The sequence below is a fragment of the Mesoplodon densirostris genome, chromosome 2 (assembly GCF_025265405.1).
Source record: "Mesoplodon densirostris isolate mMesDen1 chromosome 2, mMesDen1 primary haplotype, whole genome shotgun sequence".
Taxonomy (NCBI): domain Eukaryota; kingdom Metazoa; phylum Chordata; class Mammalia; order Artiodactyla; family Ziphiidae; genus Mesoplodon; species Mesoplodon densirostris.
In genome coordinates this window covers 39,950,726-39,968,809 of record NC_082662.1, presented here as the reverse complement: position 1 = coordinate 39,968,809, position 18,084 = coordinate 39,950,726, and the positions used below count along the sequence as shown (strand labels likewise).

General features: G+C 49.5%; 1 protein-coding gene across 1 annotated transcript in view; it reads left to right on the top strand.

The window, feature by feature from the left end:
• The window catches only part of MKNK1 (MAPK interacting serine/threonine kinase 1), a 43,083-nt gene extending 27,525 nt beyond the window's left edge, over positions 1–15,558 (top strand). The window contains exons 8-14 of the mRNA XM_060089762.1: positions 1,430–1,534; positions 4,855–4,910; positions 8,157–8,252; positions 10,382–10,576; positions 11,255–11,419; positions 12,882–12,925; positions 14,283–15,558. Of these exons, the coding sequence (XP_059945745.1) occupies positions 1,430–1,534; positions 4,855–4,910; positions 8,157–8,252; positions 10,382–10,576; positions 11,255–11,419; positions 12,882–12,925; positions 14,283–14,559 (938 nt within the window). The 3' untranslated portion in view covers positions 14,560–15,558. The remainder of the gene's footprint in view (positions 1–1,429; positions 1,535–4,854; positions 4,911–8,156; positions 8,253–10,381; positions 10,577–11,254; positions 11,420–12,881; positions 12,926–14,282) is intronic.
• Positions 15,559–18,084: the final 2,526 nt, after the last annotated feature.

The window sequence follows — 18,084 nt, the reverse complement described above, 5'->3', positions numbered from 1 at the left end:
CCAACAGTATTCACTATATCTGTAAATAAGGATAATGACAACACCTACCTCCTTGGGACACTGTGAAGATTAAATGAGATAATTCATGTGAAATGCTTAGCTCAGTGCCCCATAGGCACTAAGGGTTCAATAAATGTCAGCTGTAACAATTGGGTATGCTGGGGGCTATGTTAGAAGTGTGTAGAGTATTACTCGCCACTCTCCCTTTTAACAGATTTGATAACAAGAGACTCACTACAGTAGAGCAAGCCTGAGACCTAGCCAAGAGCCAGTTTTCTCAGAATGTTCCACAGCGTGTTGGGATCCTTTGATTTTTAATCTGGCAAGATTAAAGATCTTTCATCCCCTCCCCATGACAAAAACCAGAGATAATAAGTAAACGTGCCATTTTTAGGATACAGAGATGACACCTTCTGCCCCAAAATACTGGCTTCCAGTGGTGAGCACAGACCACATGGAGCCAAGCCATATGTTCGTGCCTGTGTCTACCCCGCCCCTCCCAACCACACTAGCACCATGAATTACCTATCTGAGATGCTTGATGCAGCCGGGGTCATTAGTAACTACTATATCACTTAGAGCACACCTCTACTGAGGGCAGACTCAGCGGGTAAAGAGAGTGTGTGGTTGGCTCAGGAAAACCCACCCCCCCAGGAGTCAGACCATAGGTCCTGCTGAGGAAAAGTCTGCACAGGCTCCGAGACCTGACTTACTGGGCTTGGGTCCTGATGATGCCACCACTTCCTGGTATATGATCTTGAGCAAGTTGCTTAACCTTCTAGGCTTCAGGTTCCCCATCTATAGCTATGTAATGGGGATGACTCTATTTTGTACATCTTGTACAATTGCAGTGAGGATAAGATAATCTATTTAAAGAGTATCACATAGTGCTTGGTATAACTACCCAGTAAATGTTAGCCATTGACAACAAAATAATAATAACAATAATAATACTAAGTGGAAAAGTTCAGGGGGAAAGCCATTTTTTTCCCTTTACTAGACCTTTACGTAACGCATAAAGGTGTGGCTTTTCCATTTGAAGGCATGTGCTTTTGTTTGGACTGAGATCAGATGCAAGGGAGGAAAAGTTCCTCTAGAGAGGCCCCCAACCCCATGTGGATTTACTTTTAGTTCTTTTCAATTTCAGAAACCAAATCTGCCCCAGTGGCGTTAATATTTTTTGGTCACTTAAATGGTATTCTCTCTCCCTTCTGTGCTCATCATAGACAGGTACAGAAGATAGGCTTCCAGTTCTGTTTGGTCCAGTTTTGTGCTGGTACCTGCTCTGTGCCAGGTACCACACTGCTGCTGGACATTTAGCGATGAATAAGCCTATGTCCCCACCCCAAACTTTTGAAAACTTGGCCTCTGAGAAGTTACACTTACTAGAGCCTGAAAAGGCATTCCTCTGTGTCCCTCTGCTCTCCAGGCTCCATCCTGACCCACATCCAGAAGCAGAAACAATTCAACGAGCGAGAAGCCAGCCGAGTGGTGCAGGATGTCGCCACAGCCCTTGACTTCCTGCACACCAAAGGTTAGCCAGGCCTTGGCCGTGGTGGGTGGATTGGGCTGGTTGCCTCTGAGGACCAAGGGAGAGGGGCAGGCCAGGTAGAGGGCTGGGCCAGGAGCTGGTACAGCTGGCAGGCCCACCCAGGAGGGTGAGGGGGCAGGCCAGGGTGGCTTCTAGATCTCTGATGTGAATGGTGGGTAGATGTGGAGCTATTAAGCAGGATAGGGATACAGGAGAAAGAGCAAGGAGTAAAAAAAAAATGAATTTCATGTTGAACAAGGTATGTCTGAGTGTGTGTATGTGAATGATCTTTTCCTTTACTAATGAAGAATGCAAAACTCATGCATAATATGACCTAGACTCTAGTATAAATATTTGGGTATTATTCAGTCTAGTCTTTTAAAATATATCACCTCTATCTCTCTTTTCAAAATTGGCATGGTAGTATACGTGTAGTTTTATATCTTGTTCACAATAAATGGGAAATGCATTTTTCTATTAACATGGTGAGTTTGAGGTATCTGTTGAACATTGTGTAAATAGCAAGCTGCTATTGTTTGAGTTACACTTCAGTTTACAGTTCCTTAGCTATAACTTTTGTAGTAAATTAAATATTTTTGCAAATTATATGTTTTTGCATTTCTTGAAATATGTTTGACTATTACATACGTTTTTAAAATTTGCCTAACAGCAGTGCCATGACAAAAATGAATTCTGGCTTCACCTTTTTACCAGCTGTGTGCTCTCTCAGTAACAATGCCTACCTCCTAGAGCTATGGTGAGAATTAAGAGAGATAATAATGACATCATCAACAGTAGCTAACACTTACGTAGCGCTTGTTATGTGCCAGGCACTATCCTGGGCCTTTTATATATATTGATTCATTTACATAATTGTGTGTCTCTTGTGTATGTGTTGTATACTTATAACATATATATATATATAGGTGGAGCATAGTGCCCGGCACATAGTAGTTCTTCAGTAACATTTCCTCCACCCTCCTCCCCCACCAGGCAGAAGGCATCTTTACTCGGCATACTGATTCCCTTAAAATTACGCACTCTGGGCTTCCCTGGTGGCGCAGTGGTTGAGAGTCCGCCTGCCGATGCAGGGGACATGGGTTCGTGCCCCGGTCCAGGAAGATCCCACATGCCGCGGAGCAGCTGGGCCCGTGAGCCATGGCTGCGGGGCCTGCGCGTCCGGAGCCTGTGCTCCGCAACGGGAGAGGCCACAACAGTGAGAGGCGCGCGTACAGCAAAAAAAAAAAAAAAAAAAAAAAAAAAATTACGCACTCTGCCTGGTGGGCGTGGGGGTGGAGCACATGCTCTGAGGCTTAGTTCTGCTCCCTTCACTTCCATGGACGTTGGCCAGCCTCATTGGTTGTGAGTGCTCAGGTCCACTTACAGGCATGCTGCTCCCGCATACCACTCTGTGCCAGTGATACTGTCCAGACTGGTGAGACATGTGCCGGAGGGGAGGTTCACCAGTCCACCTCGCTTCCTCCCGTGGCTGAGGAGAGTGCTCCACGCTGACGCTGCCCACGTTGGGGGCCTGACTTGCACATGGGATGAAAATTCCTAGAAGGGGGTGTCTGTACTTTGCACAGCATGATGAATAGCAGTAGTTCTGTTTCTGAAAGCTGGGATGCATGTACGTAACACCTGCCTGACAGAGATTTACAACTGCTCCCCAAGCTGCCTCTGTAGATTGCAAAACTGGGTCACGCTTTTTATAAGATCCATACCTTGGAGGGGGGTAAAGGCGGGTTTTTTTGTGTTTTGTTTTTTTTTACCAGAATGCACTACAGGGAACAGAGGCTGGTGGTGTCTTAGGAGTTCTGAAGTGCTAGTTAACATCTAGCTGGCCAGCTGCCCATGTGACTAGAAGTTGGAGGGGATGAAAAACGATTTGCAGCTGAACTTGGCTGTTTTCTAAATAACTTTATGCTGGAAAGATGAATTGGGCTAGAATGGGTCAGCCTGAAACAAGTTCCATACTTTTAAATACTGGACATACTGCAGCTCAACCTCTGGGAAATGAACCGGAGCAGTTCGATGGCCAGTGTGCTCACTGAGGAGGCCCACTATTACGGCCTGGCTCTCAGTTCGCAGGCCAGGGGACAACGGGGCCATCAGCACCTATTTGAAGAGTAAGGCTCCACGTGTGGCTCGTGATCTTTCTGTGGGAGCACTTGCTGTAATGGAAAATATCTTTCACTTTTAGCGCGGCGAGCTGCAGCCCAGCTCAATTTGTGCAGCCTGGACGTAGTCGCTCTGGGTTCTCATTCAATTAGGTGACTGATGAAGTTACTTAGCCTGCTGGAGCTCAGGTTCCTCTTCCCTAGTGAAGTGCCTCCTGCAGGGAATCTAGAGGGCTGCCTGAGAAGTTGATCAGCAAGTGAGTTGTAGTGAAGCAGAGTCTGCTTTTCCCCATTATCCCACGAATCCTCTGCTGCCTCCCAGTACTTCCAAGCAGTAGCCGTTTGGCTTTTGCTTGACTTTATAGCCCTCTATCTGCGCCGTACACTCTGCAGGATGAAAAAGGAATGGGAAGTTTCTGTGTCCACCACTAGAACACCATGGCCATGAGTTCGTTCTTTGTCCCTGTCTTTGGTTAAAGGGGTTTGCCCCCAGGTGCCTTCTTGGCCAGTTCAACAACTTTTAATGCCTCACGGGGTAGGCTGTAAATCCGCAGTCTCCTTCAAGGAAGTCTGACCAAAATACAGAAGAGGTTTCTCTTAAGAACAGCACCCTCAGGCCAAAGCAATCCTTGCTGAGCTTCTGGCAGGACTGTCTTGGACATGCAGAGCAGGTGAGAAGGGAACCAGACAAGCTTTGGGAGACTTGTTAACTAACGCTTGATCCTCTGAACATTCAGGGAGTCCCACTGAAGGCATCATTTTTTTTTTTGAATCGGCCACACAAGAAGCAATGAGGTAGAGCAGTCCCAGCCCCCTGAGATGCTCCTAAACAAGGCACTAATTATTTCTTCATCGCTGTTCCAAGCATCGCTGTTTGCAGGGCTCTTTGCTGTGCTTCGTATTAGGCTGCTGATTCTGGGTTGTCAGTGTGGTGATGAGAGGTAGGCTGGCTGGGATTCATTTAGCCCTTCTTATCCCTGACTGACTTCTAAAGCTTCCGCTTCAAAAGAACTTGCAGAATCAACTGTGCTTTTGGTTTGTGTCTCTGGTTACTTCTGCCTCCTGCAGCTAGTTGATTTTTTTAATGTACCATAATTGGGAATTAATCTGCGAACAGCAGCATTTGGAAAAAATTAATTGTGTGTGGAATGTTTGATAATCAAGTGCATATGTTAACCATTTCTTCGCTCTTTGTCACTTCAGGCATTGCTCACCGCGATCTGAAGCCAGAAAATATATTGTGTGAATCTCCAGAAAAGGTACTTAGGGCCTGATTTGGGATGTCACAGTTCATACTGACTCAGGGAAGCCACCCTTACTTTCAATGTAAATCATTAGCAGCTCTCTCGGCCTCAGGTACCAAGTTGAACTGATTATTATAGGCACATGAGAATATTATACCTAACGTGTAGTGTTTCTACATCCCAAGTAGGGCTAATCCTTGGCCCTTCTGTGCTCTTTATCAGCAGATTGGCTTAAGCCTGAGTGTTTGTAAAATATATGAGACCTGCACAAAATGAATGTTTTCTAATCCAATGCACCTACCTTTAGAACAGTAGATGTGAGTCAGACAGCAGCTCCATCTTACATCAGGCAAATCTCTGCCTGTAAATGATGTTTATGTTATGGTATATATGCCTGCCGGTGTCCATCACTAGAAGTGATAATTAGGAAGCAAGTTCTTGAAAAGGGTTTCTGCTTCCATTTTTATTTCCAAAGGTGCCCATTAAAAAGAAGACATTTATACTTGATGTTGAACAAATGCAACCTATTTTAATCTTTATCTTAATCTACTAGTAAATGGAAGTGTTTGCATCTTCATAGCATGTATGAATTTGAAAAAGTCTTTGTTTGTTAGGAGGGACTTAGGCCCAGGTGGTTTTGATGGCCCACATTCCTAGCTGTGTGTGTATACATGTGCATATGCATGACACACGTGTCTTGGTCTGGATTAGGGGAGAGCTCATAAGTAAGGAGTGGCTGTGAGGGAACATGTGAGTCAGCCTGCTACTTACAATGCTTTTGTGGGGAATAGAAATGTATTTGCTCAAATAAATCTTGTGACTTCCTGTCAGTGGCTCTGGCATAAAACTTTATAATTTATCATGATTATCATTATGGTTATTATTAATAATTATGTTTAACATTTCTTGAGCACTTAACATTGTACCAGGCACTTACACTTGTTTTATCTAGTATTTATAAAATCTCATGAGGTAGACACTATTATTATATTCATTTTATGGGGATAAGGAAGCTGAAGCTTAGATAGATTTAGAAACTTGCCCAAAGTCACTCAGCTGATAAGTAGTAGAGATTAAAACTAAGGTAGTCTGACCCCAGACTCCACTGGTGCTCTGAACTACTCTGTCATAGTGCCTCTGGTTTACAGCATACTTTCATGTCCTTTGTTTCATTTGATCTTCACGACACAGGTTTTTTGCCCCTTTTTATGGCTGATGTTAAAATTAAGAGAGACTGAGTGTAAAAAGACATCATCAAGAAAGTAAAAAAACAGGGCCTCCCTGGTGGCGCAGTGGTTGAGAGTCCGCCTGCCGATGCAGGGGATGCGGGTTCGTGCCCCGGTCTGGGAGGATCCCATGTGCCGCGGAGCGGCTGGGCCCGTGAGCCATGGCCGCTGAGCCTGCGCGTCCGGAGCCTGTGCTCCGCAACGGGAGAGGCCACAACAGTGAGAGGCCCGCATACCGCAAAAAAAAAAAAAAAAAAAGAAAGTAAAAAAACAACCCACAGAATGGGAGAAAATATTTGCAAATCATATGTCTGATAAGGGTTTAATATCCAAAATATATAAAGAACTTCTAAAACTCAATATCAAAAAGACAACTTAATTTAAAAATGGGCAAAGGGCTTGGAAAGACATTTCTCCAAAGAAGATATACAAATGGCCAGTAAGAACATGAAAAGATGCTCCACACCTTTAGTCATCAGGGAAATGCAAATCAATACCACAGTGAGATACCATGTCACACCTACTGGGATAGTTACAATACAGAAAATAGAAAATAAAAAGTGTTGATGAGGATGTGGGGAAACTGGGACTCTTCCCCATCGCTGGTGGGAATGTAAAACGGTTCAGCCACTGTGGAAGACAGTTTGGCAGTTCCTCAAAAAGCTAAGCATAGCATTACCATAGCACTCAGCAATTCCACCCCTGTGTATATACCCAAAAGAGTTGAAGACAGAGACTTGAACATCAGTGTTCATAGCAGCACTAGTCATAATAGCCAAAGCTGGAAACAGCCCAAGTGTCCATCAGCAGATGAATGGGTGAACAAAATGTGGTATATCTATATAATGGAATATTGTTCAGCCGTAAAACAGAATGAAGTTCTGACGCATGCTACCACATGGATGAACCTTGAAACCAGTATGCTAAATGAAATAAGCCAGACACAAAAGGACAAATTTTGTGTGATTCCACTTATGTGAAATACCTGGAATAGGCAAATTCATAGAGATGAAAAGTAGATTAAATGTTACTGGGGCTGGAAAGAGGGGGAATGGGGAGTTATTGCTTAATGGGTAGAGTTTCTGTTAGATGTGATGTGATAGTTTTGGAAACATACTGGTAATGGTTGCCCAACAGTATGAATGTAATAATGCTACTGAATTGTACACTTGAAAATGGTTAAAATGGCATGTTTATGTTATATATATTTTAACCACAATGAAAAAGAGAAGCTAAGTGAAAAAGAAAAGAAGAAAGCTAGAATGAAAGGCAGAGAAAAGGGAGGGAGGAAAGAAAGAGAGGTGGGAGCTGCAGTAGGTAAATGGCAAACGGGGACTAGCACTTTTGACTCGCTCACTGTGCTACTCCACCACGCAGGCTATTCTCCTGCATGCACACAGCGCCTCCCACTTGGCTCTAGAGATGACTCATGCTCTCTGCAGTCTCGGGTGCAGCATCTAGTCCCAGTGGACTGGGCTGCTATGTTGATGCTGCCTAGAGTGACCAACCATCCCAGTTTGCTCGGGCCTGAGGGATTTCCTGGAATGCAGGACTTCCGGTGCCTAAACCGAACAAAACCCCAAGTAAGCAAAGACAGGTTGGTCACCCTAAGCCACCTGAGGTGGTCAAGGGTTTTATGCAAAACTCCTTTGCCCTGCAGTAAGTGAGCTGCAAGGAGTCTTTCAGGAATACGTGCTAACTTCTCTAACTTCTGAGTTGCAACCTACATTGCTGGCAAGAGTTCCATAGGTTTGCTCCTTGTCTTATACGAAGTTCACAACCACAGTCTGACCCCATGTAGTGCACACATTTTCTCCTAGTTGGGAAACAAGGAAAGAACATGGAGAAGAGGACACCTTAGGACAAATCCTCAGGTGATTTCTAGTTCACTCAAGAGGAGGAAACATGACTGCCAGGTAAAGCTGGGCTTCAGCGTGGCAGCCACACTGTGGCAGTGTACCCACATAGTCACGCTGTCTCCTCACGCCCTTTGGCTGCTCCTATTTGTAACTTTGCTTCCTGCTTTCCGTTTCAGGTGTCTCCGGTGAAAATCTGTGACTTTGACTTGGGCAGTGGGGTGAAACTGAACAACTCCTGTACCCCCATAACCACACCAGAGCTGACCACTCCAGTATGTATGGCTGGGCACCTGTGCCCCCTTCTGAGCTCCTGTCCCTAATGTTCTGGAGACCAGAACAGAGGGCTAAGGAAGGGAAACCAAGTGTATCTGCTGCTGCCTGAGTTGTTGTTTGGCCTCACTTCCTATCTTAACAACCACCCCCATCCCCCACCCCTCCTCTGCTTAGGTGCTAGTGGAACTGACATTGGAGCTTTCAGTTTGGGGTGAGTCCACTGCTAATGAGACAAATTATATCCATAAGAACAGGCTGAGCCCTGACTCCTGACCCAGGTGAAGACAGACACTACTCTCAGGCCCACCCTTTTGCATATGAGCATGTGGACAGCTCCCATTCCCATGGCGGAGTCAGGGCACGTCCACCTATGGTGAAGGTTAGGGAGTGTGGCCTCTGTGGCAAGAACTGAGAGGTCTTTGCACCTAAGGGCCTGGCTGAGTTATCCTGTTGCTTCTCTCACTTCCCATTTCCTGCCCAGATGGTGCTGCTGGGAGCTATTTCTTCCTAAGACATCTCTTGTACATACTGGATATACTATAATTATTATAATTCTTTTGAGATTTGCACACTTCAAAAGTGAGTTTTCCTTTTTTTTTTTTTTTTTTTTTTTGGCTGCATTGGGCCTTCGTTGCTGTGCACGGGCTTTCTCAAGTTGCGACAAGCAGGGGGCTACTCTTTGTTGCAGCACGTGGGCTCAGTAGTTGCAGCACGCAGGCTCAGCAGTTGTGGCGCATGAGCTTAGTTGCTCTGCAGCATGTGGGATCTTCCCGGACCAGGGCTCAAACCCATGTCCCCTGCATTGGCAGGCGGATTCTTAACCACTGTGCCACCACGGAAGTCCCTAATAATCTTTTTTTAAGACGTTTTTAAATACGCCCATGTCTCATTCTAAGCAACATTATTAGAGATGTCTCTATATTAGCTTCTACTACACTGAGCTACCTTATTCTCAAAGTCATTAACTCTAATTGCCAATAACAAAGAAAATGTCCTTTCTCCACTCACCATCTTCCCATCAAATTAGTTGTGTATGTTGCAGGGCTGGGGGGAGGGTTGCCTCCTGGTGAGCCTGAAATAATGAAGAGGGAAGCAAAAAGAGTTTGTTTTGTTTTTATCAGCAGTCTTCTATGCAAGTATGGGAGGAAGGAATCCTGGATTCTTGACCTGGGTTTGCCACTGATGTGCTTGAACAAATCCCTGTCCCATTCTAGTCCTTGGTTTTCCCATCCATAAATGGGAGAAGTGAGGAGATCAGCTTTGTTCTAAGACCTCTCCTAGCTTTGATGGTCTCTTAATTCTAAATTCTTATTATTCCATGCTCAAAGCTAGCAGGGAAGCTTGGCAGGACTTCACTTTAAGAAATCCTTGCTGGGCTTCCCTGGTGGCGCAGCGGTTAAGAATCCACCTGCCAGTGCAGGGGACACAGGTTTGATCCCTGGTCCGGGAAGATCCCACATGCCATGGAGCAACTAAGCCCGTGTGCCACAACTACTGAGCCTGTGCTCTAGAGCCCGTGAGCCACAACTACTGAAGCCCGCATGCCTAGAGCCCGTGCTCCGCAACAAGAGAAGCCACCGCAGTGAGAAGCCCGCACACCACAACCAAGAGTAGCCCCCACTCGCTGCAACTAGAGAAAAGCCCGCGCGCAGCAGCAAAGACCCAACTCAGCTTAAAATAAATAAATAAATTTATAAAAAGAAAAAGAAAGAAAGAAAGCCTTGCTTTATGGAATTGGATCTCCTCCCAAGAGCTATGCTCCTGGTACATTGAAGTACCTGCTCATTGAGTGACTGTTTACAGAGAGCCAGGGCAGGGAGAGATTCCTAGAGCTTCTTGACCAAGGGTCTCTGCCTACTGGAGAAGGACCTGAGAAGATAAGAAGGTGACCTGGAACTAACTGGTCCTGTGGATTGTGGGGAATGGTAGGACTCAGTTTACAAATGTCCAGTGGCCCAGCTTTTCTAAGTGCCTGGGTGGCACCAGTCAAGCTCTCTGGATGACTTTCTCGACAGCTTCTTACTCTGCAACTCCATCCTGTTGCTCAAGTCCCATTACAGTCCCCTCCCTGTGACTAAGCCTCTCTCTTCTCTGCCATTTCCCCCTCTCCACCTCTGGCCCCACCCAGTGTGGCTCTGCAGAATATATGGCCCCTGAGGTGGTAGAAGTCTTCACGGATAAGGCCACTTTTTACGACAAGCGCTGTGACCTGTGGAGCCTGGGTGTGGTCCTCTACATCATGCTGAGTGGCTACCCGCCCTTTGTGGGTCACTGCGGAGCCGACTGTGGCTGGGACCGGGGAGAGGTCTGCACAGTGTGCCAGGTGAGCACAGAGCCTGCTGGGAGGTCAGGCGGCTGGGGGAGGCCAAGCAGGACTGGGCTTGGTGATTGTGCCTGATCTGGAATGGGGTGTATCGTGCCTTTCCCTCTCAGTCCAAGAGCAGCCACCAGGTGAGATGGAGATCATCAGGCCCTCAGCCCAGAGAGGAGTTCAGGGGAGGATTGTTAGAGAATATCATTCCTGAGCTGAGTGAGTCTCAAAGGAGGAGTCTGGCCCCCTCCAGGAGGGGAAGAGAGGCAAGAAATGCAAGCAGAAGGAACAGCACGAGCAAAGATAGGAGGTTTGAAACAGTGGTGTATGTTGAGGGAGGAAGAGGAAGGATAAGGATTCTGGTGGCGGGAGATGAGCCCGGTCATCTGGATGGAGGGCCCTGGATGAAAGGCTGAGGAATTGGGCATTGTTCTCTAGTTGACATTCCTCACTTATCACCCACCTGGCCCCCCAAGTAGCATCGCCATCCCACCCACCCAGGGCGTTCTGTGTGGTTGGATGATTTAGGGGAGGGTGGGGGTTGGGGAAGGGGCCCTAGTCTGGGAAATACCCAGGCCGCTAGCTGCAGGTGCAGCTGAGGTCGATTGGACCCACATGATCAGACCGTGACAGGCACACCCTGCCCATCCCCTGGCCAGTGTGGCCTCAGTAGGAACCTTCTTTACCTAGAACAAGCTGTTTGAGAGCATCCAGGAAGGGAAGTATGAGTTTCCGGACAAGGACTGGGCTCATATCTCCAACGAGGCCAAAGACCTCATCTCCAGGCTCCTGGTTCGAGACGTGAAACAGAGACTGAGTGCCGCCCAAGTTCTGCAGCACCCGTGGGTGCAGGGGGTGAGTGACTGGTTGGGGGGGTGGGGGCGTCCACCTCTTCAGGGCTGCAGCAAGGCATGAGGAAGCTCTCACACCCCCGTGGCTGATCTCAGCTGGAGGGAGCCAGATGGCAGCTTCAACCCCTGTGCACGTAGAACTGAACTGACCCCTGGCCTAACCCCACACCGAGCGCCTTACAGATATCACTGACTCGGCTCTAACCTTGGCCGCAGACTAAGCCCCAGGCGGCCCATGCCCCTCTGGAATGGAAGAGGCCTCTAGAAGATTCTCCATGTGCGTCCCACTATTGGCAGAGGCACACAGCAGAGGGAGCAGCCCGGACGGCAGCAGCATCCCCTTATACAGAAATTTCGTTAGCTGAGAGCACGCAGAAACAAGCCCTTTCCACCCTGCTTGCTGTGCAGCTGCATTGGGGGCTCATAGGTTCCCCTTGTGCTGCTGGGGTCTGGCTGCAGCTTTCCTGAAAGGCAAAGGCTGGTGTTTTCCCCACAGGAAGGCTCCACGTCTTCACTAGAAAACATTTTAACCATCCTCCTCAGTTAATCATGATACGAGACCTCTGTCCCTCCAAGGGGTCTGCCAAACCTTCTGTGATGTACTGTGTCTTCTTGGTCTGCCAGTCCCTAGCCAGCCTCAGTGGCCCTGACAGTGGAAGGAATTAAGCGTTGCCAGCCCCAGTTACAGGTGGGAACCCAATCCATGGGTCTCCAAGTGGCTGATTCCCAACCACCCAAGAGCTGCTGTAGCCACCTAAGTGCTGCACCACTGAACACTTACCACATGCCAGACACTGGCAGTAGTGGGAGGAGCGAGACCCAAGCCCTGTCTTCATGTTCTGATGGGGAGAGGGAACCAAGGGAATAAATGATAGGATAGTACGACAAAAGTGTTATCAAAAGTGTTCAGGGGCTTCTCTGGTGGCGCAGTGGTTGAGAGTCCGCCTGCCGATGCAGGGGACACAGGTTCGTGCCCCGGTCTGAGAGGATCCCACATGCCGCGGAGCGGCTGGGCCCGTGAGCCATGGCCGCTGAACCTGCGTGTCCAGAGCCTGTGCTCCGCAACGGGAGAGGCCACAATGGTGAGAGGCCCACGTACCGCAAAAAAAAAAAAAAAAAAAGTGTTCAGGGCACCAAAGGACAAGGACCCACCTCTGCTTGGGACGGGTTGGGGGGCAGCAAGGAAGAGGGACTGTCTCATGGGGGAAGTGACCCTGGAGCTAGGTCTCGGAGGGTGATTATGACTTTGCCAGGTAAAGAGAGGGCTCCCCATGCAGAGGCAGCTGGGTTGGGGGCTGTACCTTGCTTTCTGTCTCCTTGGAAGGTCTGACCCTGCAGTCACGCATGGGCAAGTCCCTGTGCTGGGCCCAAGCCTCTAGTAACCTACCCACTCCGCTGGCTTGGGTGGGGGCAGCTCTTGAAAGAGGGAGCAGCGCTTACCCACACATCTGTCCTTCCCATTCTAGCAAGCTCCAGAAAGGGGACTCCCCACGCCGCAAGTCCTCCAGAGGTAAATGCTCCTGCTGCACTCCACGCCCTTCCTCACTTGGCTTTGACTTTCCCCTCAAGCTCTCAGCCACATTGGGGCCCATCCCCCCATGGGGGACGGGGAGCCCATCTCTAGGCTCAGGTATCCTCTTCCTGAATGGGCTCCTGGCCTCCCTCTCCTCGCTCCTCTTCCTTGTCTCCCTCTACACTAGGTCTGGCTCCCTCTCTTCTCTTCTCCCACCTGGATGGCTTCCCCTGCCCCAGCATCTTTAAGATCCCGCCTTAGGCTGTTTGTAGGAGAATAACCTGTTTTGTGGATCCACATGAATCCTAACTGGAAATCACTATTTACAGCCCCAAGCATACCAAGGTTTCCTTCTACTGCTGCGGGTTGGTGAAAGTAGCAGGAACCTGGGGCCTTGTAAGGTAGAGGGACCAAGTGTCATATACACTACTAGACAAACAATAATAATGGCCACTGTATAGGAAATACTTAACCACCCACCAGGTATCGTACTAAGGGCTTTACATATATTGAATCTCATAAGCTTTACGATACATTTAAAAGAGAGGTGCTCCTATTGCCCCATTTTATAGATGAGAAAACTGAGGAATAGATAAATCAATTTAACTTACTCAAGGCTACACAGTAGCCTAGGGAGTGGGACTTTGAACCCAGATGTGTTTGACTCTAGTGCCTTTGAACACTAGATCATGTTCCCAGTGAGCACTCCCTATTCCCCAAGGGCCAGGGCTAAATAAAGCCTCATGGGAAGCCCTCTGGGAACCAACCTCCTGGCCAGTTTCCGGGAGTTAAACGGAAGTATTACACCTTTATAGTCACAGTTCATTTGAGCCCAGCTTGGGTTCCTCCCTGATTCTTTAGAGCTGCATCCAGATGCCTTGAGGCTCCAAACCTCAGATCCACCTTAGAAAACTGATTCAGCAAACCCAGAGTGCCCGTTACATGCTAGCCCTGAGCTGGGTTCTGGGGACACAGATGTAAAGGCACAGCCCCTGCTCTTGGAGCCCCCTGTCCTGACGGGGGAGAGGGCTATACGTGGGTGAGTTTCAAGTGCCGTGACCCTTCCTCTGGTAGAGCATGTGCAGGGCTCAGAAGAGGGGGCTCTGGCTGGAAGGCGGCGTTTGTCCCAACTCTTAAGTCCAGAGACTGTCCTTGAGGCTCAAAGCCTTTCCAGCCCCAGTGAAGTCAGATTCCAAACCCATGCAAAAACTTCTTCAGAGAGCAGCCTGTGCCAGCTCAGAAAAATCCAGTGGGAGCATAGAACCGCAGCAACTGGTGCGGGTGTCGAGGAGCTGGCTGGCGGACCCCACTGAGCCCTCCCTCCCTCTCTTCTCTGCTCCCCCCATCCCTGCAGAAATAGCAGCACAATGGACCTGACGCTCTTTGCGGCCGAGGCCATCGCCCTTAACCGCCAGCTGTCTCAGCACGAGGAGAATGAACTGGCGAAGGAGTCAGAGGCGCTGGCTGAGGGCCTCTGCTCCGTGAAGCTTTCCCCTCCATCCAAGTCACGCCTGGCCCGCCGGAGGGCGCTGGCCCAGGCAGGCCGCAGTGGAGACACGCAACCGAGCCCGGCACCCACAGCGCTCTGTCCCACTCCGGGCCCCAGGCCTGGCCCCACTGGAAACCTGTGAGGGGCCTGCTCTGCGGCTCCATCCAGGCCTTTTCATCCACAAAGGCTCTCGTCCTCCTTTCCCCAGAGCCCTCAAGGAAAAAGCCTTTTCTGAAGGGGTTGTCTTTGAAAGGGAAACTATCACTTGTCACTTTGCATAATCGCCTGCGGCAGGGACATCTCTTTACTGGGCTCCTGCCCACCTGCTCACCCGCCTGCGGCCTGCGGATGGAGGATCCAGCCCACTCTCACCGGCTGGGGCTGCGGCCTTCAGGGAGCCAGGCTTGAGAAGCGTCAGTTGACAGAGGCTCTTCCCTATCTCTGCACTGTCACCTGCCTCTGGCGGTCCTTCCACCTTCCTCTGTCCTCCGGACGTCCTCCCCCTTGGCTGAGGGAAGCCATCCCCTCAATTCAGGGAAGGGCAGGGAGCCTTCTGCATTCAGGAAGCCAGATCAGTCTTCCAGTCGATAGCTCAGAGAAGCACATAATCTTTCTTTGCCATGACCAAAATGTGTCCGTCATTTATCATCCTCTTCCTTGTTTGATTGCTGCTGAAGTCAGTAGTAGTCCGTTTTTTACAATATTTGGCATTTTTTCTAACCGTGCTCTTCTGACAAAGATGAGAATTTAAGCTCCCACTGTGAGCCCATGGACTTTCCAGAGCTCTTAGGGTTCACTCTTCTCTCCTGAATTTCCATGCATTTGGAAGGTTTTAATGAGCTATTTCCTGTTACTCTAACTGGTTTTAAGCTGTTCAGATGATGAGTGACTTAGAGACCAGTGTGTCTGCTGCTACCTTTCTCGAGCCTGGTGTGGAGGGCAGCGCAGGTCTGGGGCACTGAGGAGCTCTGTGCCTGATGTGGAGCCAGTCCAGAGGCTGCCCACCACCATGGTCTGAGCCATGTAGTGCCTTCTGCTGGGGAGCTGATAGCTGAGCATCAACTGAGCTGCTTAGTTATCTAAGAAAATCGATTTGCATATGTCAGATGTTTTTAAAACACAAGGATGCTATTATGCATTGTGCTTATTTTAATAAAACTTTTAAATTCTAGTGCCTTCCTGGTGGTCCTTTCTTCACCTGCAACCCTGAGAAGGAGACAGGCCTTCTAGAGAGGGGCTGGGTCCAGCCGAGGGGGGGTGCCCCTTGTAGAGACCTCTGAATATAGCACAAGGTGAAGGAGAGATCATTGCTTCTCTTTTTTAGGTGAAGAAATGAAATTCATCAAACATTTGTCAATCTCCTTTTCTGTGCCAGGACCCAGAGATAAGTGGGAAACAGCCTCTGCCTTTTAGGATCTCCCTATCCAGTGGAAGAGGCTGTGTCAGCAACCGTCACACAAGCTGGCTTCAAAAAGCACTTTAACAGGCGTGCCCTGTACCCAGCCCAGCCCACCCACCCGTGGAGCAGAGTCCCGTCTGTCTGAAGCAGCACTAAGCCTTTCTTGAGGCTCCATCCTGTGCCTAGGACTGTGCTTGTCCTGCCAGAGTTAGTAACAAAGAAAAATGGCGCCTCCATCCACAGTCCTCATGTTCTTGGAGCAGAAGGCTTCTGTGCGCGTTGCCTTAGTAATCCTCAGAACCAGACTCAGAGGACTGTATGGGGAGGGCCTTTAGAAATTCCCAAGGAGGTGGCAGAGGGAGGTCTGAGTGTCAGGGCAGAAGACTGGGCGCTGCTGCCAGCGTTGCTCCCTGGGGGAGCAGAGAGCCGAGATGGGGTGCGGGGCTCTTCCCTGTGGGCGCAGGTCACGGGCCAGGCTGCCAGGTGTTCTGCACTGTGAATCCTCCATGTCAACGAGGACATACTTTTTGTTGATGGTCCTTCCTTTGCAGGAACCCTTACCATCCTCACATCCCCTCTTCATCTACCCGGTGTGGGATGGGCTGGATAAATTGGCCTGCAGAATCTCAGCCTTTTGACCCAAAGTCTCCTTGTCCCTGGGGACTGGGAACCAGGGTGTGGCTTTTGTCTCTGGACTCCAGCCCCACCCTGGTCAATCCTCCAGGTTGGCCCAGCAGGGACGTGACTTACAGGAGCTTCCTGGACCCGAGTATTCCACCCATCCCACTCCCCAGGTCCACCTGGCAAGGCCTCTCTCATCCACAGCTCTGCTTAAATGCTACTGTGCCTACTTGGGTTTTGCTGGCATTATTGTGCACTTACTAAGTAAATACTTTCTGAGAAGCTCACAGGCATTATCTCATTTAATTCTCAGAGCAGTTATATGAGGTAAGGTGCTATTTCACCCCACTTAACATGAAAAACCAAGCAGAAAAAGGAAAAAAATAGCTTGCCCACAGCTGTAGAGCTAGGAAGGTAGAACTGGAATGCTTCCCAGAGAGACCTGATACCCAGAGCTGTGCTACCTGGGTTCAAATCCCAGCTCTTCCACTTACTGGCCTTGGGCTCTGGGCAAGTTACATAATCTCTGAGGGTCTCAGTTTCTTAAACCAAAAATTGGGCAGGCTAGTGCTTACCTCGTGGTGCTACTGTGAAAGTTACAAATAAATAAATGTAAAGTGTTTAGAGCAGTTCCAAGCACACATAGTAAGTGCTCAATAAATATTACAGTAGCCGTGATGGTTGTAGTTACTTTTATTGTTGTCTCCTGGGGCAGAATTGCTCAACTGGGCCCCAGTGATGGAGATGAGGAAAGCTTCTTCTTGGCTTGTGTGGGTGGAGATGTGTCTGGCCTTTCCACACGGGGCTGGCCTCTGGCCCTTTGTGGGATCCTCCTGCTGGCAGGGCCCCTGTCCCCACGGGGCAGCTGTTACGCCACGGGAAGAGCCAGGTTGGGGACTGGGGCCCTGGGTCCTAGTCCTTCCTCTACCACTGTTCACTAGGTGACCTTGGGAAGTCCCTTGCTCTTTCTGGGGACCAGGCCATGTGCCTGGCTCTGCTGGGCAGAGGCAGACATGCTGAGGGAGGCTCTGGGGCCTGGAACTGTGGCAGCCAGAGCCCCAGCTCTAGGGCTCACGTGCGGGCTGCCCTTAGGAGAGGGCTGGAGTGTCCTGGACCTCAGGCTTCTTGCCTCAAATCCAGTCTCGGCAGGCCTCGGCCCCAGCCCGTCCTGATTCAAGTGGACCCTGAGGACTCCTGTCTGAGCTCCGTCTGGGGACTCAGGTACAGGGATGGAGTCTTTCTCCCTCCAGGTGTCCACCTGCCTGAGCTCTGAGGGCCCCTCCTCCCTTCTGGCTGACTGCCCCTCTCCAGATCCAGCTCGGTGAACAGCAGTGCCCTAGTCCCATGCCAACTGCTCCAGCTGCTGAGGTCTGAGGGGAGCAGTGAGAAGCAAGGTCCCCCCACGGCTGGCACTCTTGTTGCCATGGTAGCAGTTGCCTTGGAAGCCACTTCCCCGACTTCAGCTTCTAAACAGTCCGGGAAAGCTGCCTGTCCCCCAGGGGATCAGTGAATTAATCAAGCTCTTTTCCAGGGTCCTCACCCCTCAAGGAAAATAAACAGAACTAAACCAAGCTGAGGCCTTTTCACCCACTCTTTCTCCCCACCCCCATGCCACCTTGGACTTGGTGCTTCTGGGAAGGAGAGAGC